Source organism: Triticum dicoccoides, chromosome 5A (genome assembly GCF_002162155.2).
Source record: "Triticum dicoccoides isolate Atlit2015 ecotype Zavitan chromosome 5A, WEW_v2.0, whole genome shotgun sequence".
In the NCBI taxonomy this organism is placed as follows: Eukaryota; Viridiplantae; Streptophyta; class Magnoliopsida; order Poales; family Poaceae; genus Triticum; species Triticum dicoccoides.
The window spans coordinates 632,506,421-632,528,512 of NC_041388.1; the positions used below are offsets into that span (position 1 = coordinate 632,506,421).

Consider the following 22,092-nt stretch of genomic DNA (forward strand, 5'->3'; position numbering starts at 1 on the left):
AGGTGATTAGACTACTTGACCAAATAAAAACTTAACCTTTTCCCAATTTTAGTTCTTGGCAGATTTTAGCTAATTTAGGACAAGTCAAGCAATCATCACATAATTCAAGCAAGCATGTAAAGAGTATATTGGCAGCGGAAAGTAAAGCATGCAACTTGCAAGAATGTAAAGGGAAGGGTTTGGAGAATTCAAACGCAATTGGAGACACGGATGTTTTTCCCGTGGTTCGGATAGGTGGTGCTATCCTACATCCATGTTGATGGAGACTTCAACCCACGAAGGGTAATGGTTGCGCGAGTCCACACAGGGCTCCACCCAAGGGTAACGGTTGCGCGAGTCCACACAGGGCTCCACCCACGAAGGGTCCACGAAGAAGCAACCACCCACAAAGGGTCCACGAAGAAGCAACCTTGTCTATCCCACCATGGCCATCGCCCACACAGGACTTGCCTCACTAGCGGTAGATCTTCACGAAGTAGGCGATCTCCTTGCCCTTACAAACTCCTTGGTTCAACTCCACAATCTTGTCGGAGGCTCCCAAGTGACACCTAGCCAATCTAGGAGACACCACTCTCCAAGAAGTAACAATAGTGTGTAGGTAATGAACTCCTTGCTCTTGTGCTTCAAATGATAGTCTCCCCAACACTCAACTCTCTCTCATAGGATTTGGATTTGGTGGAAAGAAGATTTGAGTGGAAAGCAACTTGGGAAGGCTAGAGATCAAGATTCATATGGTAGGAATGGAATATCTTGGTCTCAACACATGAGTAGGTGGTTCTCTCTCAGAACATATGAGTTGGAATGGTGTGTGTGTTCTGATGGCTCTCTCCACGAATGAGAAGGAGCTGGAGGGGTATATATAGCCTCCACACAAAATCCAACCATTACACAGTTTTCCAATCTCGGTGGGACCGAATCAATAAACTCGGTCGGACCGAAAATGTAAACCTAGTGACCGTTAGAGATTTTCGGTGGGACTGACATGCAACTTGGTAGGACCGATATGGTTAGGGTTTGGGCATAACGTAATCTCGGTGAGACCGATTACACAAACTCGGTGAGACCGAATTTGGTAATTAGCTAACCAGAGAGTTGGTCAGGCAAACTCAGTGGGACCGATTTGCTCTTTCGGTGAGACCGAGTGGAACTCGGTGAGACCGAAAAGTTACAAAGGGGAAACACTGAGTTTACATTACAATCTCGGTGGGACCAATTCACTCTTTCGGTGAGACCGAAAAGTTACGAAAGGGAAACAGAGAGTTTGCAATCCCATCTCGGTGAGACCGAGATCCTTATCGATAGAACCGAATTGCTAGGGTTTGGCAGTGGCTTATGACAAGTGAAACTCGGTGGCGCCGGATAGGAAGAATCGGTAGGACTGAGTTTGGCTTAGGGTTTAGGTCATATGTGGATATGGGAAAGTAGTTGAGGGTTTTGGAGCATATCACTAAGCACATGAAGCAAGAGGCTCATTAAGCAACACCTCATCCCTCCTTAATAGTTTTGGCTTTTCCTAAAGACTCAATGTGATCTTGGATCACTAAAATATAAAATGAAGAGTCTTGAGCTTTTGAGCTTGAGCCAATCCTTTGTCCTTAGCATTTTGAGGGTTCCACTTTCACATCCATGCCATGCCAATCATTGAGCTTTCCTGAAATAATCATCTTGGAATAGCATTAGCTCAATGAGCTATATGTTGTTATGAATTACCAAAACCACCTAGGGATAGTTGCACTTTCAATGGCCATTGCTCCTGCTGAAACATGGGCAGTACGGAAAGCCTGCTGAAACTGGTCCCAGGTGACAGTCTCGACTGGGAAGGTGGCTGTGAAATTCTCCCACCAGGATGCTGCGGGTCCTTCTAACTGATGTGCGGCAAACTTCACCTTCTCCACATCTGTGCATCCTGCTGTGGTTAACTCCCTAGCTATCTTGCGGAGCCAATCATCTGCTACTATCGGCTCGGTGCTACTGGAAAATATCGGCGGATTCAGCCTAAGAAAACGGGCTAAGTGGTCAACAGGTGGGGGTGGTGGTGGGTTGTTGTTGTTGTTCCCCTGATTCTGATTCTGAACTAGCAACTGCATCAAGGTGTTCTGCTGCTGGATCAACTGGGTGAGCTCCGGCGAAAAAGCAAATCCGGGGTCATGTCTCGGAGGCATCTGAGGGTTTAGAAAAGATGAGATATAAGAATAGAGGGGGGTCTAAAGGGAAAACACTACCCATATGCACATGAGGCAAAAACAAACAATTCACTTCAATCAATCAAACAAAGGCATACAATCGATCTAGCTATCGCAAAAGTGCTCGGACTACTATATTTACATGGTGGACTACTACTACTGATGAGGTGGTCTACTAGAAATATTCTACGGTTGTAGACTCCATGATATCTGCTCCTGCTTCATCCACATAGTCATCATTGCTACTATCTTGTTCCAAGTCGGTGCCGTCAATGATGATGTAGTCCTCCGGGCTAATCTCCTTGGGTTCTTCGTCTTCATCTATTGGTGTCGGGCCTCCCATAAATATTCCAATCTTCTTGATCAAATCGTCGTTCTTCTCCACCAATACTTCAATTTCTTCTTCATAATCTTCACGTGTAGCCTTGAGTTCTTCCTCCAGTTCCTTGATTCTAGTCTTAGCCTTCTTCAGATCTATCATGTCGGCGCACATCTGATTCTCCTGTCGTCGAATGTGCCGGTTTAACTACTGAATAAAAGCTGCAATTGATCTATCTTTCCTGGTGCTGATCATCTCCCAGTGTTCATCTCGGCGCCCACAAATCTGGTAGATAGTATCCTTGAGATCCTTGCGGTAGACTTCTCCAATGTGTCCCATGGCGATGTGAGCTGCCATACTCTTTCCTAGACTCCAAGTTGGTGCATCAAAAGAAAACTCTATGGGCTCAGTGACTGGCATGAACGTCCTTCCTGGAACTTGAACTTGTATCATCCAGTGCTCTTCTTCAGGTAAAGTGGCGTTGTAGGTTCCCGTGAAGCTTGGTATTCCTATGTTCAGGTATCTAGTGACTTCCTTCAAGTGGCGTCCAAAGGGTGTATCTTCATCTGGTTGGGTGAACTTGTTCCTTGCATCCGCCATCCTAAAGAGTAGAGAAGATGAGAGGTCAGAAGAGAAGAGAGTGAGTAGTGATCTAGGTCTTTAGCTTAGTGGTCGTGTCCTACAGTCAGCGTGTGCTCTGATACCATCTCTGTAGCGACCAGACCTCAAACAGTCTGATCTCTGTGCTCCGGTGTCATCCCTGGATCAGTAATGCTGACACCACACAGTACTCGGAGGATTTATAGCAGAGTAGCAATCACACACTTATTACATCGAGTGTCTCAAAAGAGAACTTATTACAATAAGTATGCTTAAGGCCATCTAATAACGATAACAGCGGAAGGCTTGGAAGATAAGTGAGTCCATCAACTCCAACGGCATCACTGAGTATAGAACCACGACCTAAAACTCCTCAATCGTCGTCTGAAAAGTCTGCAACATTAACGTTGCAGCCCGAAAATGGGTCAGCACATGGAATATGCTGGCAAGGTAACACATAGAGAATAATGGAAATGCAACAGATATACTATATGCATATTTGGCTGGTGGAAAGCTCTATGGTTACAGTTTTTGCGTAAAGCCAATTTTTCCCTACTTCAAAGGAATAAATTTAATTACTATCATGGTGGTTGTGAAACATTGAGAATGGTTGACAGCATTCTCAATCCCAATTAAGTAACATCATTAAAACCCAACAATATTAATTTTAGGGTAACATGTTGAGATTCACATGATAATCCAGGTACCAGATACTCAAGATGTCCATAACCGGGGACACGGCTAACCATGATTAGTTTATACACTCTGCAGAGGTTTGCGCACTTTTCCCCACAAGACTCGATCGCCTCCGTTGGATTTCTCGCACTACATGGTGTTGGAGAAATGGATGACCGAGACACAGTCTTTCAGAAGCGCTAGCACCTTACGATCGGGTAGACCGTACCACCTACATCCCCTACATCTGCTAGTCTACCACTATAAGAGTTCGCACAACTTAGTCAACTATGCCAGAGCCCATAATGGCTTGTGGCTGCACACGTAAGTTTCTAGTATGAATAATCTCATGATCCCTTTAAGCCTGGGTGGCGGTCCAAAAGAAAACAGGCAAGTCCTGGAAACCCCAGGTGCCTCAATCCACCCAGATGTGTGTTAGGTTGCCACCTTAGATAAACCCTTAATTATCAATCTCACAACTGTCATGGATATCACTCACCCAATCCATGTCTACTAGCATAGCATGGCATAATAAGCAAACGTAGAAGTAACTCCCAAAGGTTTGATAATAAACAGGTAATAGGTACTACCTCATCTACTTCCCATCCCACAATTTAATTAGATCCTAATCATGCAATGTGTGAGGATTGATCTAATGCAATAAAACTGGGTTGTAGAAAAAGGTATGATCAAAGTGTTACTTGCCTTGCTGATGATCCGCGAAACCTAGAGATTCGAAGTAACAGGCGGCGCACTCCGGGTATTCTATCACAGACAAACAACAAGCATACAATAAGTACTCATCTAATGCACAGGTAAAACTCAAATAGAAGATCTAACCAGAAAGTTCAACTTAAGAACCCTGGTTTGCAAAAAGAATCAGATCGAACGAAGCAAAAGAAATCAAACAGTGAAAGAAAACAACTTTGTTCTAGTAATCTGGATCTAAGTCAAATTTTACAGTAGCAAAAACTTGTTTAAGTTGATTATTCGGAAAGAAGGTTTCGAGACGAAACTCCAGGCGCTTGAATCGCCTGATTCCGATAAACGAGCGAAAAGTTATACTAAAACGAAAATTGGATCAGAAATCACGATCAGAAAATAACCGCGAAAAATCCGACGAAAAAGAAAAACGACGAACAGAATTTTTTTTTCAAAGGCACGGAAAATGAGGCGGCGGCGAACCTCGGGCGGTGGGCGGCGGCGGCGGCTGGGGCGGCGGCTAGCTAGGGTTAAGGCTGGCGGGTGGGCTCCCTCTCTCGGGCCGGGGCGGCGGCTTATATAGCCTCGGCCGGCGGTTTCCTGGCCGGGTACGGCCCGTAGTCGGTTCCGCGTTTTTTTTAAATAATTCTGCTCGGAAGAAAACTAAAAAGAAATACTAAACGGACTCCAAAAATCACGAAATAAATTTTGCCGGGCTTCTAAAATCAAGCCCGATAAAGTGAACATTTATCTGGGCCCAAACTACAACTTTGAAAAACGCGCATTTTTCCTAAATTCAAATAAAAATACCGAAAAACTCTGAAATAAATCTTATTTGATTTTTTTATTAAATCCTCAATATTTCTATATTTTGGGAAAGTCATTTTATTCCCTCTCTCATATTTTTGTAATAGAAATAATTGATGATAAAATAAATAAAATCAAATGATCTTGTTTACATAATTTAAGAAAACTCAAATATGTAAATAACGAAATCCCCAACTCTCTCCGTGGGTCCTTGAGTTGCTTAGGATTTTCTAGGATCAAAACCAAAAGAAAAATAAAATATGATATGCATGATGACCTAATGTATAACATTCCAAATTGAAAATTTGGGATGTTACATTGCAATACGGTTATTCATGTAAGTTAGAGAATAATTGGTGTTCTGTTTACATGAATAAAACCTTCTATGGTCATACACCTAATGAAAATGTTTTGTTGGATCTCGATCGTGATGATACACATTTTTATAATATTGAAGCCAAAAGATGCAAAGTTAATAATGATAGTGCAACTTATTTGTGGCACTGCTGTTTAGGTCATATTGGTGTAAAGCGCATGAAGAAAATCCATGCTGATGGGTTTTTGGAATCACTTGATTATGAATCAGTTGATGCTTGCGAATCATGCCTCATGGGCAAGATGACTAAGAATCCGTTCTCCGAAACAATGGAGCGAGCAATAGATTTGTTGGAAATCATACATACTGATGTATGTGGTCCGACGAATATTAAGGCTCACGGCAGGTATCATTATTTTCTGATCTTCACAGATGATTTGAGCAGATATGAGTATATCTACTTGATGAAATACAAGTCTGAAACATTTGAAAAGTTCAAAGAATTTCAGAGTGAAGTGGAGAATCATCGTAACAAAAATAAAAGTTTCTACGATATGATCACAGAAGTAAAATATTTGAGTTACGAGTTTGGCCTTCAGTTAAAACAATGTGAAATAGTTTCACTACTCACGCCACCTGGAACACCACAGTGTAATGGTGTGTCCGAACATCATAACCGTACTTTATTAGATATGGTGCGATCTATGATGTCTCTTACAGATTTACCGCTATTGTTTTGAGGTTATGCATTAGAGACAGCTACATTCATATTAAATAGGGCACCATCTTAATCCGTTGAGATGACACCGTATGAACTATGGTTTGGCAAGAAACCTAAGCTGTCGTTTCTTAAAGTTTGAGGTTGCAATGCTTATGTGAAAAAGTTTCAACCTGATAAGCTCAAACACAAATCGGAGGAGTGTGTCTTCATAGGATACCCAAAAGAAATTGTTGGGTACACCTTCTATCACAAATTCGAAGGCAAGATATTCGTTGCTGAGAATGCATCCTTTCTAGAGAAGGAGTTTCTCTCGAAAGAAGTGAGTGAGAGGAAAGTAGAACTTGATGAGGTAACTGTACCTGCTCCCTTATTGGAAAGTAGTTCATCACAGAAATCTGTTCCTGTGACTACTACACCAATTAGTGAGGAAGCTAATGATGATGATCATGTAACTTTAGATCAAGTTACCACCGAACCTCGTAGGTAAACCAGAGTGAGATCCACACTAGAGTGGTACGGTAATCCTGTTCTGGAGGTCATGTTACTTGACCATGACAAGCCTACGAACTATGAGGAAGCGATGGTGAGCCCAGATTCCGCGAAATGGCTTGAGGCCATGAAATCTGAGATGAGATCCATGTATGAGAACAAAGTATGGACTTTGATTGACTTGCCCATTGATCGGCAAGCCATTGAGATTAAATGAATCTTTAAGAGGAAGACGGAAGCAGATAGTAATGTTACTATCTACAAAGCTAGAATTATCGCAAAAAGGTTTCCCACAAGTTCAAGGTGTTGACTACGATGAGAGTTTCTCACTCGTATCTATGCTTAAGTCTGTCCGAATCATGTTAGTAATTGCCGCATTTTATGAAATCTGGCAAATGGATAAACAAAACTGCATTCCTTAATGGATTTATAAAAGGAGGGTAGTATATGATGCAACCAGAAGGTTTTGTCAATCCTAAAGGTGCTAACAAAATATGCAAGCTCCAGCGATCCATCTATGGACTGGCGCAAGCATCTCGGAGTTGGAATATACGCTTTGATAAGTTGATCAAAGCATATAGTTTTATACAGACTTGCGGTGAAGCCTGTATTTACAAGAACGTGAGTGGGAGCACTACAGCATTTCTGATAAGTATATGTGAATGACATATTGTTGACATACGGCTGAAGGAAATATGCCCTAGAGGCAATAATAAAGTTATTATTTATTTCCTTATATCATGATAAATGTTTATTATTCATGCTAGAATTGTATTAACCCGAAACATAATACATGTGTGAATACATAGAGAAATAGAGTGTCACAAGTATGCCTCTACTTGACTAGCTCGTTGATCAAAGATGGTTAAGTTTCCTAATCATAGACATGAGTTGTCATTTGATTAACGGGATCACATCATTAGGAGAATGATGTGATTGACTTGACCCATTCCGTTAGCATAGCACTTGATCGTTTAGTTTGTTGCTATTGTTTTCTTCATGACTTATACATGTTCCTATGACTATGAGATTATGCAACTCCCGTTTACCAAAGGAACACTTTGTGTGCTACCAAACGTAACAACGTAACTAGGTGATTATAAAGGTGCTCTACAGGTGTCTCCGAAGGTACTTGTTGGGTTGGCGTATTTCGAGATTAGGATTTGTCACTCCGATTGTCGGAGAGGTATCTCTGGGCCCTCTCGGTAATGCACATCACCTAAAGCCTTGCAAGCATTGCAACTAATGAGTTAGTTGTGAGATGATGTATTAAGGAACGAGTAAAGAGACTTGCCGGTAACGAGATTGAACTAGGTATTGAGATACCGACGATCGAATCTCGGGCAAGTAACATACCGATGACAAAGGGAACAACATATGTTGTTATGCGATTTGACCGATAAAGATCTTCGTAGAATATGTGGGAGCCAATATGAGCATCCAGGTTCCGCTATTGGTTATTGACCGGAGACGTGTCTCGGTCATGTCTACATTGTTCTCGAACCCGTAGGGTCCGCACGCTTAAGGTTTCGACGACAGTTATATTATGAGTTTATGAGTTTTGATGTACCGAAGGAGTTCGGAGTCCCGGATGAGATCGGGGACATGATGAGGAGTCTCGAAGTGGTCGAGATGTAAAGATCGATATATTGGACGACTATATTTGGACATCGGAAAGGTTTCGAGTGATTCGGATATTTTTCGGAGTACCAGAGAGTTACGGGAATTCGCCGGGGAGTATATGGGCCTTATTGGGCCATACGAGAATAGAGGAGAGAGGCCAAAAGGAAGGAGGCGCGCGCCCCCCCTCTGGTCCGAATTGGACAAGGGGTGCAGCCCCCTTTTCCTTGTTCCTCTCCCCCTCTTTCCTTCTCTCCTACTCCAACAAGGGAAGGAGGACTCCCCCCTTGGCGCACCCTCCTCCTAGGCCGGTCGCCTCCCCCCTTGCTCCTTTATATACGGGGGCAGGGGGCACCCCATAGACACAACAATTGATCATTGATCTCTTAGCCGTGTGCGGTGCCCCCCTCCATCATAATCCTCGATAATATTGTAGTGGTGCTCAGGCGAAGCCCTACGACGGTAGAACATCAAGATCGTCACCACGCCGTCGTGCTGACGGAACTCTTCCCCGACATTCTGCTGGATCGGAGTCCGGGGATCGTCATGGAGCTGAGCGTGTGCTAGAACTCGGAGGTGCCGTAGTTTCGGTGCTTGATCGGTCGGGCCGTGAAGACGTACGACTACATCAACCGCGTTGTTATAACGCTTCCACTTTCGGTCTACGAGGGTACGTGGACACACTCCCCCCTCTCGTTGCTATGCATCACCATGATCTTGAGTGTGCGTAGGAATTTTTTGAAATTACTACGTTCCCCAACAATGGCCTGGGCTTTGAGGAACGTGTCATAGCAAATGCAGATGCCAGGCACTCTGCCAATGGCGAGAACGCATTAGCTGGTGTTCAGGGTGATCGCAACCAGAGTGCTGCCAATTCTTTCAGCACGAATGCCCTACAGTGTCTTGCAGCGCCGGAGAAAAGGAAGGGTCCAGGCAGGCCGACAAACAGCAGGGATAAGGCGCCGTATGAAGGTCTTAGTAAGAGAACCCGGTTCTGCAGCCTGTGTCGGCGCGGAGGTCATAAAAGGACCACATGCCCTAAAAAGGGTGCTGAGCCCAGGAAGCCAAGGAAACCAGGCAAATGTAAAAACTGTGGGTTAGAAGGACATCGGCGTACTACATGCAAAAGGCCGATTGGGTTTGCTGATAACTGATGTAGGTGTTTCATTTTTCCAAACATGTATGTGTTTCCCTGGGAGGGGTGTATGAGTTAGATTTATGTTCAAATATAGCAGTGCTGCTTGCTGCATGCTAGTTCTGCTGAGTTTTCTGCTTGTATCGAGACGGGAGGACAAATCTAATTTTCTATTAGACTTAGACTATTTTCCGCATTGCATGGAGCTACAAAAAAATGGCGGTTTTGTCTATGATTTGCAGCGTCTGACCTGAAAAAAGGCACACTGGTTTCCCTGCTTGGATCGTTTACTTACTACATGTACACACCTAGTCAGCTTGCATGCACATCCACGTGGATCCCGCCACACAGCACTGCGACCCAAGACCACGACCACACACACACCACGAACCCCTGCGTCCTGACCCATCACCCCAACCCCGCACGCGTGGGCGATATTTGAAATTTGAAAAAACCCAGATTTAATGCATGTGGAGACGGCCCTTTGGGTTGGCAACGCCATAGGTATAAGTAAGAGTAAGTGGGGTGGGGGTGTGGTCTGCATCCTCCCCTTGAGAATCACCATTGCCATACTGATTCGAATTTCTTTGAAAAACGGTGTCCTGCATCTGATGGAGGTTTCTGTAGCTGATTCAGCGACCAGTGGCGCAACCATGGGAGCGGCTAGAGATGAGTTCGACGGCATGAATCTTCCTGTGAGTTGTCCCTTGCTTTTTCATACACTCCCAGTGTGATGTCTGTGTATTATTCAGTGGCAAATCTATTCTGAACCAACATGAAAACCATTTCGTATTGCAGCCTTCGCCTCCCTCGCGATTGATTTCCACAAGTAGCGCATGGAGCACGACGGATCTGCCGGCCGAGGGTGGCGACGCCAATGAGGAGGTAAGAATGCCAAATCGGCAAATCACTCTCGGGCAGGTGGCAGATGCATACCTGTAGAGTGTCGCTCTAATGTCTTGATGTTATCATATTTCAGGGCGAGGTCGTACAGGAGCAAGAGTCTGAAACGCAAGAATTAGGCTGCGTGGTGGAGCAGGTTTCATGGGAGGAAGGTTTTGGTGATTTCGATCCAGCTGCTGACCCAGGCTCACCTCGTAGCACTGGTAGCTCCACCGCGGACAACGAGTCTGGTGTGGTAGGCTATGGCGACGAAGAAGATTCTGAAGATGATGATGAAATTACCAGCGTGCCACCCAAACGCCGCCGGATTCTAGATTAGATGGCGCGATTTATGAAAGCTAATCGACTCCTTTGTAGCTACCGTAGCTATGTTCATTAGTACGCTCCACGCATTCGTCCGTGACTGCGCTGCATGTAGTACCTGGTTGCATCTTTGCATGTATGAGCTGTGGCTTGAGTTGACAAGTCTGAATAGCTTAGCGCCCGGGTTTCTACATTAGTTAAATAAGCGTATTTTCTCTTGTGCTTTGGGTCTTCGTGACGTTAACTTGGGACAAGTAACAACAACAAATCAAGGCCTCCACCATGTGACGGTGATGACTGAAAATTTTGAAACAAACCACTCGCAACGATCAGCGTATTGGGCTGGTGTATGTGTGCGTGATCGATTAGGTCTAGAGTTGGTGTGTCATTAGTACGGTAGAGATAGCATGCCGGGTGGGGAAGAATTAATAAATGCATGGGTTAGTGGGCGTTTTGCATGCATGCAACGCCAAGCAGGACCCCTGCTTCCCATTATTCGCAGTCGCTGGCATGGACCGCAAAAGAATGAACAGTTAATGTACTGTTTCGACCGGGTGAGCATATCAGGGAGTTCCATTCTGGTTCCGCGAAAAAGGATGTGGGTACAACTACTGTGTCCTCTTGTCTAGGCATGGTCACACCTGGAGGATTGCCCAGTTGACCATTTTTAGTAACCAGCTCAGCTGCTCCGCGCGTTTAACAACTAGAATAAATTTTAAAAACTGATCATATACTCTCCGTGACAAATTTTTTCTGCAACGGGCTCATGATCATCAAGTAAAGGGCTACGTCAACGTGCGGCGTGCGGTGAGTTCTCCCCCAGACTGGAACGTAATTTTGGTACGCGCCGAACCATTGCTAGATTTAGTGCTAAAAAAATAATTTGCAAGCGTTGGAATTTTTTGGGTGGCGAGGGCAGCGAGGAGTAGAGGTGACTTGACAAGACACTAGGTCACGGGGGGGAGACAGCTAGCAGCCTCATTTACAAAAGCCTACCTCGCACATATAGACTTGTAGTTTCTCCCACACCACTGCTCACTTCATCCTCTTCCACTGCTCCATCCACCTCCCTCCCCCCACCAAACCACTGTTGAAAGAACCAAGATCCGGTGGCCGAAGGTTGGGACGGCGACTACAACGGCAGAGCCGGCGCCGATAGTTGCGACGGTAAGCTTTCCCGATTTGGTAGCAGCCTAGGAGGCGGCTCCGCTTTCCTATCTTCCCTTTTTTGCTCTTTTTCTATGGGCTGCACTTTTGAGGTTGCTGCTCCCTTTTTGTTGGTGCTGCTGGTCTTCTCTTACTCCAATCCTTGTTTCCCTCCGTAGACACATGACCATGGAACCACCGGATCCACCGCGGAAAAGGACACTGCCATGTGAGGAAGGTGATGGCAGCGGAAAGAACAAAAAAGCTAGATCCAGCACACGAGGCGGCGAATCCGATGAAGGCGACGGCTCGCAAGGCCATCGCACTGCTCCCGGCGCAGCTGCTCCATTGGTGAGTGCTTGCTTTCATGGTAAAAAGTCATCGCCCAGCTCCTATCGAGCCAGTGATGTTTCGGTTTTGTTTCTTTTCTTGATTCCAATGCGGCTATACGACTTGGTGCGATTGATAAATCCAGATGGATGTGAATCTCTGAAAATGCATTTTTTAGGGCGTGGCTTCCGAAGACAGTGAGATGCCGCCATATGCCAAGCGAAAAAGAAAGCGAGTTCTAGCCAACGATTGCAGCGGAGGGGGGCCGAGCATGCGTAGATCTCGCCGTACACTAGTTCTTGTGCCCGAATACCTTGCTGTTGCAGGTCAGGTCGTCCCAGCTCAACCCCCGAGTCTCCTAGCAGAGTCTGCCGTATTACGTGGTAGGGTGGTGAAATGTACTTGGAGCTGTCATCAAATCCTCCATCTAGGATTAAGATCCTACGGATTGGTGGATAGAACTGGCATGGCGAGTTTGTTAACAGCTGCATGGACTGGTGAGGCCGATAGGAGGTTTTATGCTTGGATGCTTAGTAGATTTAGTTGGGAAGACATGAGATTCACGTTCCCTGACGGGGAATATAGATATTTCAGCCCCCGATCCATCGTTAGGACTTTGGGTCTGAAAAACAGTGGGCGCCAAGTGAGTATGGTAAAATTACCCGCAAAACATAGGCATAATTTAACCCTGCGCATCAGAACCATACTAGGGATCGAGACTAGAAGTCACGCCAGGGACGGTGGGTTAACAATCGGAGCTGTGCATGATGCCATCACACGAATGATGGCTTCAGGAATTGGCAACTACCACCCCAGGGCCTTTGAGATGGCCTACTCCCTCTTAGCAGCTGGTACATGTGTTGGCCCCAAGCAATCATACTCGTCGATCCCCTAGGAGATGTTTGCCTGTGTCCTTTGTAACGGTGGAACTGGTGAGTATGATCTCGCCGAGTGGGCATTTGAAATCATCAGAGCAGCTGTAAAGAAATTGCAAAAAGATTTGGAGGCTGGGGTGAGAACACTAATAGTAGGCGGCAGCCATTTGGCACTCATTGTAAGTGATTGCTTTTCAATGTATCTGAACACATCTAAGCTATGTGCAAAATGAAGTTGTTGCAGCTCTAACATGCTTCTTGCTTTTTTCTCTCTGTTTTGCTTAAATACTTGCAGCCGTGGTTCTTCGATTGGATTGATTTTGGAGCAAATAATGTCGAGCCGCACACTGTCCCCCGCATCAGTGTTTACACGGGGCAGATATGCAGGAGGCTAATCTACCTTATAAGGGAGTATCCAAATATATTCACTATAAGAGAGTGCCCTGTTCGTGAGCAACAGTTACATATGTTATCAGTAGAACTAACTAACTTACAAATGTTGCTTGAAAATTTGCAGACAAAGCCTTATGATGCGTTCAACCCGCTCGATGATGTTTGGCACGGTGTAGTCGGAGAGTATGGTGGATTCCTACAACAACCAGGTACATCAATTTAGTAAAAGGGGCGGGGTCAGATATCTGATGCAAAAATGGGGAAAATGCATGAAAAAACCAAAATATATTCTCACAGACATGCTCTGTTTCTTGTTTCACAAACAGAATAAGTAGCTGCGCTCCGATCAGCTCTGGAACTCATTGCTGCCAGCCAACAGGATGCAATGGTGTCCGTCCAAGAGCAAAGGGGACAGGAGCCAGATTATGACTCCGGAAAAATTACTGCCATCCAGGAGCATAGCATGTTGTCTGAGCAAAGGCAAGGGGGACAGGGGCCAGCTTGCGACTACGGAAGAAATGGTAATGCTAAGAAACTATCAGCTGCAAAAGGAAAGTGGGCAGCGGATGATAGCTCAGACTCATCGAGCAGCGACAGTGACGACGAACCGGTCGATCGAAGTGTTCGTCTGGCTAGGAGATTAGAAGAAGCTGGTAGAAGAGGTTTGCATTGCATCGTCTACCAAAACGTCCTCCCCACATGAAAAAAAACATAATGACAGTTTAATAAAAAAATTGCTTGGGGCACCACTGATGTTCTCCCTGTGATTCTCAAAAGCTTGCTTGGTGTTCTCTGTCCAGACGAAAGGAACGCCTTTCTTCAAGAGGTTGAACAGGGGCCGTGCAGTAATCCCAAACCCCCGAACAAATCTGCGGTAGTATCCGGCGAGTCCCAAGAATCGGCGCACTTCCTTGGCGTCGACTGGTGTCGGCCACGCCTTCGGATTTTTGTTGGGTCCGTGGCCACTCCTTGGCTGCTGATGACGTGCCCCAGATACGATAGCTGCTGCTGGCCAAACTCGCACTTGGACCTCTTCACCATCCATTGATCACGACGCAGGAGCTCAAGGACCTGCCTCAAATGTGCCAAATGGTCTGTCCAGGTCTTGCTAAATACTAGAATATCGTCAAAGAAGAGCAGCACACAGTGTCGCAGGAGAGGGTGCATTGTCTCTGTGATCGCTCCGTTGAATGTGCCTGGTCCCCCTGCCAGTCCGAATGAGAGGACCTTGAACTCGTACTGTCCTGAGTGCGTATGGAATGCGGTTTTGAATTCCTCCCCCTCTGCTAAACGGATCTGATGATAGCCCGCTCTTAAGTCCAACTTCGAGAACCAGACTGCGCCGTGCAATTCATCAAGCAGCTCTTCAATGATTGGCACCGGAAATTTACTGACGCGTGTCATGGCATTAAGATGCCTGTAATCCACGCATAATCGCCAGGTCCCGTCTTTTTTCTTGACCAAAATGACCGGTGACGAGAATGTACTGTGGCTGTGTTGAATCACCCAAGATTGTAATAATTCTTGCACCTGTCGTTCAATCTCAGACTTGTGCTCCGGCTTGTGACGGTAAGGTCTGATGTTGACAGGCTGCGCCCCCGGCATGAGTGGGATTGTGTGATCGCAGGCTCGCCGCCGGGGTAGGCCTTTGGGTTATCCAAAAACATCCTCGAACTCTGACAGCAGTGCTTGCAGCTCTAGGGGATCCTGCACCGGAGTCTCTTGCTTCTCGCTGATTGGGTAGAGTAAACACAGATGCAGCAATGCCCCTTGGCGATGCAGTTGTTGCAATTGCGCGCTGTTGATCACATGGCATTGTGTTGACTGCACTTCATGCCCAAACAAACTGGTTGTGCCCAGCGCTGTCGGAATGCGCAGGTGCTTGTTTCGCCAATCGACAGTCATCGGGCTGTGTTGCTCAAGCCAGTCCATTCCCAGAATAGCATCATATACTCCCAGCGGTAAGATCTTCATATCCGTCACAAATTCCAACCCTTGAGATGACCAACGACAGCTCGGAATGGAGGAAGAGCAAATGAGCTCACCCCCGTCAGCCACCTTCACTTTGCAAGACCGGCTCAGCTCTTGCACACCTGACAAGCGCGCCGCCAGATTCTGATTGATGAAAGACGTAGAACTCCCACTATCCACAAGTATGAGCACCTCTTGATCTTGCATAGTAGCCAGCAGTTGAAATGCCTTTGGCGACACGCCACCATCCAATGCTGGGCGCGAGATGGCGTGCACTTGTTGTATGCCCTCTTCGGTGTCGGAGTTGGTCTCGACGCCGAAGAGCTGGAGCTCTTCGACTACGTGCAGTTGGACAATGGTGGGGCAGACATGATCCTGCCCCCACCGCTCGCCGCACTTGAAGCATAGCCTGTGAGCACGTCGGTAGTCCCGCAGCGCCTTTATCTTGGTTGTATCTGCTCGCACCGCATCAGTGCCGCGACGGTCTGCCGCCGGTGCAGCCGGAACAGGATGTGTTGGTGGTGGAGGTAGAGGCAGGGGAGTGCCCGCGCACGGGGCGGCCTCAGGTGGTCTTGAGAAACTGCCAAACACGCCGTCGGCCACTTCCTCCTGAAGCAGGGCCAGCGCACAAGCTGTATCCAAGTTAGGCGGGCGTTGAACTAGCACCACCGCTCGGATATCCTTCCGCAGGCCCTTAGATGCCGGGGGCGGGGGCGGCGTCTGGAACGACGCCACCGGGGGGCCCCGAGGTAGGTTGAAGACGCCGTGGCCTGTGGGCCCTTGAGGAGCGTCAACCGTGCCGGTACCGGCCCCGATGTGGGCAACGGTCGTCGCTGGCGGAGTGTACGAAGGTGCTGGCGCCCGGTTGCCCTCGACCTCCTTAGTTGGTGCTGGTTGCGCGAGCTGGAGTGCTGCCACCGCATCGCCCAAATCGGCGACGCGCTTCTCCAGATCGGGCCGCCAATTGACGAGCTCGTCGATCTTGGCTGTGGACGCCTGGATCTCGGCGATGACCTTGTTCTGGGCCTTCAGGGTGTTGTCGAGGCGATCGAGGAAGGCCTCAATCGATGGATCCATGGCCATCAGCTGCGATCTCGCTTGCCGAACGCGCCGCGTCTCGACAATTTGGGCCAGAGTGGCGGAGAGGGAGTGGGGTGGAGTGGTCTCTGATACCAGATGTAAGGTACGGGATGGGATTCACTCGAACTAGCTTGATCTCGCTCACGAATTCAAGTTTGTTGTCTCGGTTACAGTGGAATTCGGATTACAAAATGGGAATAGCTGAAGAGAAGAACTAGGGTAAGCTGCCGCCGCCGTTTGACTTGATCCACCGGATGCCTAGCCAGTCAGAGGAGATGGCTTAAGTAGCAGTCGTCACCTGGGCTTCATTGGTTCCACTCCGGCCCAGTGTTACGCGGGTTGGGCCGTCTGGTTCGTGGTAGCCTTTGGGCAGCTGGCGAGCCGTGCGAGCCGCTGGTCTCTGGGTCCCGCTTGTCGGTGTCTTCTGTAGCAGAGGGGGCGTGACATATTGTTGATCCGTGCTTAGCAGTGATGTAAGCTCTGGCAGTTGTGGTTGCGGCTGCTCTGCGACACCCGTTAAAGTTGCTATACTGTTTTGATTTGGAAACTGATTGCTTTTGCAGGCCGTCGTTATGGAATCAAATTGCATTATCATGGGACCTTTATATATTCTTCTAAAGAAAAATATGAAAAAGCTAGAAAAACTCATTGATGAAACACAGGAAATTTTTGCATTAAAAAACAAAGTGCAAGAAACTATTGGGCAGGCGAACCAGCAAAGAAGAAACGAACTTGGCACGCATACTGCAGATGTTACTACTGGAGATAGACAGAAGACTACAGCATATCCAGTGGGAAAGATAATTGGCAGAAATGAGATTTGTCAGGACATAAGAACAATGCTTCATGCTTCAAAATCTGATGTAGTTGGCATTTATGGCATTGCGGGGTCTGGGAAGACAACACTTGCACAATATGTTTGTAACGCCATGAAAGAGGAAGAGGGAGAGAAAGAGGAAAGGAAACGCAATTTCCACCTTTTTATGTGGATTCACGTCACCCAGAAGTTTAGCGTGCATGCCATTTTCAGTGAGATGTTGGAAGCAGCTTCAGGTAAAAAGGCTGAATATACTAGCCTTGATGTCCTGCAGACAAAACTAAAGAATGAACTAAGTGGAAAAAAATTCTATTAGTACTTGATGATATCTGGTGCAACAAAGATCCCCATGAGCAGAATCTGCAACGGTTGATGTTTCCATTGCAATTTGGGTTGGAAGGAAGCAAGATCCTAGCCACAAGTCGAAATAAAGATGCATTTGCCGATCTAAGTCCTGGCCTGACATGCAATTCTGTTCCAATACCTGACTTGAATGATGATGACTTCTATAAAATGTTCATGCATTATGCATTGGGAAGATCAGACCTCGATGACAGTGAGCGTCGAAAACTGGAAGATATTGGGGCTGAAATAGCGAAGAAGCTAAAGGGGTTACCTTTAGCGGCGAGAACCGTGGGAGGACAGCTACATAGAAGAAAAGATGTTAGGTTCTGGAGGAGTGTCAAAGTTAGGGACCTTTTGAACGAGACGACTAGAGCTCTTTGGTGGAGCTACCAGCAATTTGATGAGCATGTGAGGCAATGCTTTGCTTATTGCAGTATTTTTTCCAAAAGACATCATTTCAAACGTGATGAGTTAGTACAGTTGTGGATGGCACTAGCGTTTATAGAGACAACTAATGCTGCAGAGGATCTGTATGATGTTGGTCAGAATTACTTTGATGAATTATTGTCAGTCTCATTTCTGCAATTAGGAGAGAGACAAGTGGAACATGGATGTGAGGTTGATTACTTCACTGATCATGACCTGCTGCATGATTTAGCAGAGGAGGCTGCTAGAGGAGATTGCTTCAGAATCGAGGAAGGTGTCACAGAAGAAGTTCCTCCAGATGTTCGTCATCTATTCGTCGAGAGTTGTGATATAAAGATGCTTACAGAGAAAATATATGAATTGCAGAATTTGCGCACTCTCATCATTGATTGCCATATAAATATTGGTTCAAGAGATAAAAAAGTCTTTGAGAGAATGTTCAGGAGGTTGAAGAAATTGCGGGTGCTGGTTCTGCGTTTCTCCGCAGATGATGGCTATATCTTCTCACTTCCAGCATGTATTGGTCTGTTAAAGCATCTAAGGTATTTTGACTTTAATGTGGAAGGAAGGGCGAAGCTAATGCTACCAAACAATATTACCAAGCTTTACCACATCCAGGTGCTAGATAATTATAGTAGCGGTGGTGTGGTTTTTACTGGTAGTAAAAATATTAGTCAGCTCATTAACTTGCGGTGTATACGCAGCATGGAAAACTTTCCAGACATTGGCAGGCTGAAATGGCTCCAAAAGCTAGTACGCTTCAGTATAAGCAAGACACAGGGGTACGAGCTACGACAAGTGAAGGACCTAAACAAGCTTGAAGGCACGCTAAGTATCACGGGTCTTGAGAATGTCCAAAGCAAGGAAGAATCTATTGAAGCCAGTCTTGCACACAAGGAGCGGCTGAAAAAACTTGCACTATCCTGGGATGACACGAGTTGCAGTCCAGAAGTTGAAGCGGAGGTGCTTGAGGGCCTTTGCCCACCGAAATATCTTGAGAGACTGGAAGTTGGGGATTACCATGGTTGGACGTACCCAGATTGGATGGTGGGTCAGCAGAATGGCGGCCCAAAGCATTTGCGTAATCTTTGGCTCGACAGCTGCAGCCGACTTGAACCGGCTCCTCAACTTTTTGAGGTCTTGGTGCATCTTCGTTGGTTTAGGCTTGGGTTCAGCAATTGGCACGCCTTGCCCGATAATATGGAGCGGCTGGCGTCACTCCTGTTACTGGACATTAATCGTTGCCCGAATATCCAATCCCTTCCAACACTGCCCTCCTCCCTTGAGAAGTTTTGTCTCACGGCCGGCAACGAGGAGTTCATGAGGTCATGCGTAACAATTGGACATCTAAACTGGCAAAAGATTCAGCACATTCCCGATAAACTTATTTTGCCTTCTTAACATGCATGGGTTGGAAGGTACTACATCTGCAAATTCCTTTGTTCCTTTGTGTAGCTCTATGACACATGTTAATTAAGAGTCGGTATGATTTGTTAGGAATAGGCAACTTGTATTCTCATGAGGCCATAGGCCGATATATATATACATGTACATGTGTGGAACATATGCAGGAAAACCCCTTATACAACGGGATAAATACAAAGGGGTACATGACTTATATTATAACTCTAACAACCCCCTCAAACTCATGGTGAATGAACAACACTGAGTTTGCAGAGATAAAAGCCATGTTGTGCCCTAGTCTGAGCCTTCGTCAGGAAATCCGCCAACTGTAACTCGGAGGGCACATACTGAAGAGCAATAACCTGATCCTGCACAGCAGCGCGTACATAGAACGCATCAACACCAATATGCTGGGTGAGCTCATGCTTCACAGGATCGCGTGCAATGCTGATAGCACCTGTACTGTCAGATAGAAGCAGAGTCGGTGTAGTGACAGAAACACCAAAATCCTGAAGTAACCACCGTAACCAAGTCACCTCTGCCGTCAAAAGAGCCATTGCTCGCAACTCAGCCTCGGCACTCGAACGAGAAACTGCAAGTTGTTTCTTCGTCTTCCAGGCAATGAGAGAACCACCAAGAAAAATACAGTAAGCAGAAAGTGAACGGCGATCGAAAGGATCACTATCCCACGTAGCATCCGAATAGGCCTGGAGCTGTAAAGAACTGGAGCGAGGAAAGAATAGACGGTGAGAGATCGTGCCTCGAAGATATCAAAGAACACGAAGGAGATGACTGTAGTGAACCGAGGTGGGGGCAGAGACAAACTGACTCAGAATATGAACCGGATAAGAGATGTCCGGACGAGTGACAGCTAGATAGACAAGACTGCCAACAAGATGACGATAATGCGTCGGATCAGGGAGAGGATCACCATCAGTAGCACGGAGATGAACATTGAGCTCCATAGGAGTCTCAACAACGCACTTGTCAGTAAGAGCAGCACGAGCAAGAAGATCCTGGATATACTTTTCCTGGGAGATAAAAAAGCCATCAGAGGTAGAAGAGACTTCAATCCCAAGAAAGTAGCGAAGAGGTCCAAGATCAGACATAAGAAACTGCTCACTAAGACGGGCCTTTACAAAGGCAATATACTCGGGGTCATCCCCCGTGATGATCATGTCATCAACATAAAGAAGAAGAAGAGCCCGTCCACGAGGAGAAAGGTGAATAAACAATGCTGGATCATGAGCACTGGCTAAAAAACCAGCAGCAGTGATCACAGAGGCAAAGCGCTCAAACCAGGCGCGGGGGGCTTGCTTAAGGCCATAGAGAGAGCGACGAAGACGACATACCATGCCATCAGGAACAGAATACCCAGGTGGTGGCTGCATGTACACCTCCTCACGCAGCTCACCATTAAGAAAGGCATTCTTAACATCAAGCTGAGATATAGACCAGTGGCGTGCAGAGGCAACGGCAAGAAGTGTACGAACAGTGGTCATATGAGCCACAGGAGCAAAAGTCTCGTCATAATCACGACCATGCTCCTGCTGAAAACCACGAGCCACAAGACGAGCTTTGTGACGCTCAAGAGAACCATCGGAGCGAGTCTTAACCTTGTAGACCCACTTACAAGTGATCGGACGAACTCCGGGAGGAAGAGAAACAAGATCCCATGTACCAGTGCGTTCAAGAGCAGCAATCTCCTCTGCCATCGCAAACTGCCATTCAGGATGAACAACAGCCTGACGATAAGAAGTCGGCTCAAGAACAGTAGCACCAGCAGTGGGAAATCCAAAGCGATCAACAGGCGGACGAGGACGAGAACGGAAGCCATAAGTAGGCTGAGAGGAAGATGACCCATCCACAAAGGCATCAACTAGTCGTGGACGACGAGTGTAATGCTGAGAAAAAGATGGAACAATAGAAGGAGGAATCGGCAAGGTAGAATCAGGAGGTGGCGACGAAGAAGTCACCGAAGATGAAGGTGTAGAATCCGGTGACAGGCTGGGAGAGGAGACCGGGGAGGAAGTTGTTGGGGAACGTAGCAGAAATTCAAAATTTTCCTACGTGTCACCAAGATCTATCTATGGAGAAACCAGCAACGAGGGGAAGGAGAGTGCATCTACATACCCTTGTAGATCGCTAAGCGGAAGCGTTCAAGTGAACGGGGTTGATGGAGTCGTACTCGTCGTGATTCAAATCACCGATGATCCTAGTGCCGAACGGACGGCACCTTCGCGTTCAACACACGTACAGCCCGGTGACGTCTCCCACGCCTTGATCCAGTAAGGAGAGAGGGAGAGATTGAGGAAGACTCCATCCAACAGCAGCACAACGGCGTGGTGGTGATGGAGGAGCATGGCAATCCAGCAGGGCTTCGCCAAGCACCACGGGAGAGGAGGAGTAGGGAGAGAGGTAGGGCTGCGCCAGAACTTCGTGTATAGCTCCCATGCGCCTCCCCACTATATATAGGGGTGGAGGGGCTGGTATCTTGCCCTCCAAGTCCATTGGGGCGTTGGCCAAGGTGGG

General features: G+C 46.8%; 1 protein-coding gene and 1 pseudogene across 3 annotated transcripts; both read left to right on the forward strand.

Moving 5' to 3' along the window:
• The first annotated feature begins 11,764 nt into the window (after positions 1 to 11,764).
• Positions 11,765 to 14,270, forward strand: LOC119303598. 3 transcript variants are annotated; one of them, XR_005147953.1, is made up of 5 exons: positions 11,766 to 11,940; positions 12,099 to 12,270; positions 12,428 to 13,303; positions 13,420 to 13,726; positions 13,844 to 14,270. XR_005147953.1 is itself a non-coding variant. In XM_037580731.1 (4 exons), the coding sequence occupies exons 2-4, from the start codon at positions 12,103 to 12,105 to the stop codon at positions 13,846 to 13,848; spliced, it is 480 nt and encodes a 159-aa protein (XP_037436628.1). In that variant the 5' UTR covers positions 11,765 to 11,940; positions 12,099 to 12,102; the 3' UTR covers positions 13,849 to 14,270. The 3 variants fall into 3 exon arrangements, 2 of the variants coding, with proteins under 2 accessions (XP_037436628.1, XP_037436629.1); XM_037580731.1 differs by lacking the exon at positions 12,428 to 13,303 and having other exon boundaries at positions 11,765 to 11,940; XM_037580732.1 differs by having other exon boundaries at positions 11,768 to 11,940; positions 12,099 to 13,303.
• A 2,293-nt stretch (positions 14,271 to 16,563) lies between these two features.
• LOC119300244 lies at positions 16,564 to 19,557 on the forward strand (annotated as a pseudogene).
• Positions 19,558 to 22,092: the final 2,535 nt, after the last annotated feature.